Source organism: Emiliania huxleyi (genome assembly GCF_000372725.1).
Source record: "Emiliania huxleyi CCMP1516 chromosome Unknown EMIHUscaffold_2065, whole genome shotgun sequence".
NCBI lineage: Eukaryota > Haptophyta > Isochrysidales > Noelaerhabdaceae > Emiliania > Emiliania huxleyi.
The window spans coordinates 4,965-6,592 of record NW_005200539.1 but is presented as its reverse complement, the minus strand read 5'-3'; the positions used below and the strand labels follow the sequence as shown (position 1 = coordinate 6,592).

Below are 1,628 nucleotides of genomic sequence, written 5' to 3'. Positions count from 1 at the left end.
GGCGTTCGCTCCTTGCGCGCGCCATAGCAGACAGTGCGGAAGTAGTGGGCGGGGGAGCCGACCTCGGCCTGCTGCTGAAGATGCCGCATGAACCCCTCCCTCCCGCCCTGCCACCGCTGGTCGCCTGTCTCGCCGCGGTACTTTGGGTCGCACTTGACGAGGTGCTGGTAGAGCCCGCACTTGCTGCCCACGGTCGCGTACCACTTGCCGCAATCCTGACACTCGAGGCCTGGGCCTCGAGCGTCCTCCGCGGAGACGGGGTTGTCCGTGCGCGCGCCCGCCCACTCCTCGAGCGTCGCCGCTACGAGCGCCCCGTAGACGGCGTCGACCGCCGCCTCCGCCAACGCCTCAGCAGCCGCCTCACCCGCCTTAGAACCCGTGGCCTCATCTAACAGAATGAAAGGGTGGGGCGCGCCGGCAGCGTCCGAGACCGGCGTCTCGGGCGGGGTAATGCCGGCGGGCCCCCAATATGGGGCACGTCCAGGTCCATTCGGCGAGCGAGAGCGGCCGCCCTCCTCCCCCTCGGCCGGCGCCGCGCCGCCGGGGAGAACTTCCTCCTCCATTGGGTCTGACCACGAGGTCAAACCCGCCTCTGCGGCCTGCGCCACCGCAGGCGCCGCGCTCCGCGCGCAGGGTGCGGTCGCCGCTGCGGCCTCTGCCGCCAGCCGCCGCCCCTCCTCGCCGTCCACCACCGCCGCGCTCGTATCAGCGCTGGCGGTGGGGAGGCGGGGTCCAAACTGCTCCTCCGAGAGGGAAGCAGCAGCAGCTGCTGCCTCCTCCTCGTCGGAGGTGTAAGCCTCGCCGCCGCGCGTGGCGCCGAGGCCGCGCCCGCCAGCGGCGGCCGCGCCGCCCGCCTGCGCGCCAGCCGCAGGCCCAGGCGGGCCGGCGACGGAGAGCGCGGCAAAGGCAGCTGCGAGAGCAGCTGCTGCGGCCTCTGCGCTGCGCAGCGTCTCGTCGGGCAGCACGCGCTCGCAGAGCGCGAGCGCGGCGGGCGAGAAGCCGAGAGCCGTCGCGCTCGTGCCGCCCTGGATCGCAGTCAGCAGCTCCGCCACGTTGCCCACGCCCTGCTGCAGCAGCTTCTGCTGCAACAGCTTCTTGTTGGGCGCAGAGACGTGGGCGCGCGCCGCGAGAGCCGCGATGCTCTCGTCGAGGTCGATGGTCGGCCGCGCGGCCGCCATCGGGAGCGAGGCCGCGGGCGCGACCCGGGCCTCGCTGAGCTTGGCCGCTACGAGCGCCGCGAGAGAGAGGAGCGCGACCGGCGCCACAGAACGCCGGAAAGAAAGAAAGAAATATGGTAGAATTCTTGAACGGTTAAATAAAATAAAATTCCTCCTTGGAAGCTGGATGTGCCTTGTGCGTTAGCCGTTACCGACTCGGCGACTGCAATCCAAGTGCTCCAAGTGCACTCTACATTCATTTGGTATCGCAACGTTATTTGTGCCCGACGGAACACGTGTTGCGTCTCATCGAGGTCCCCTCATGGCTTCCTTACTCTACCATCCGGCCACGCGCGCGTTGTGCACCCCTTCGCGTCACGGTGCGGGCAGGCGGAACTTGCCTCGCGGCGGCGCCTCGGGGCGGTACCTGCGACACGCGGCCCAGGCTCATGACTGGCGCGTGTCATCGCC

General features: G+C 69.9%; 1 protein-coding gene across 1 annotated transcript; it reads right to left on the bottom strand.

The window, feature by feature from the left end:
* Positions 1-62: 62 nt before the first annotated feature.
* On the bottom strand, positions 63-1,178 carry EMIHUDRAFT_123292 (hypothetical protein; the record flags this gene model as incomplete). Its single annotated transcript, XM_005781114.1, has 1 exon — positions 63-1,178. A coding segment is annotated over one exon (1,116 nt), but the record flags the coding sequence as incomplete, so codon positions are not given.
* Between the last annotated feature and the right edge of the window lie 450 nt (positions 1,179-1,628).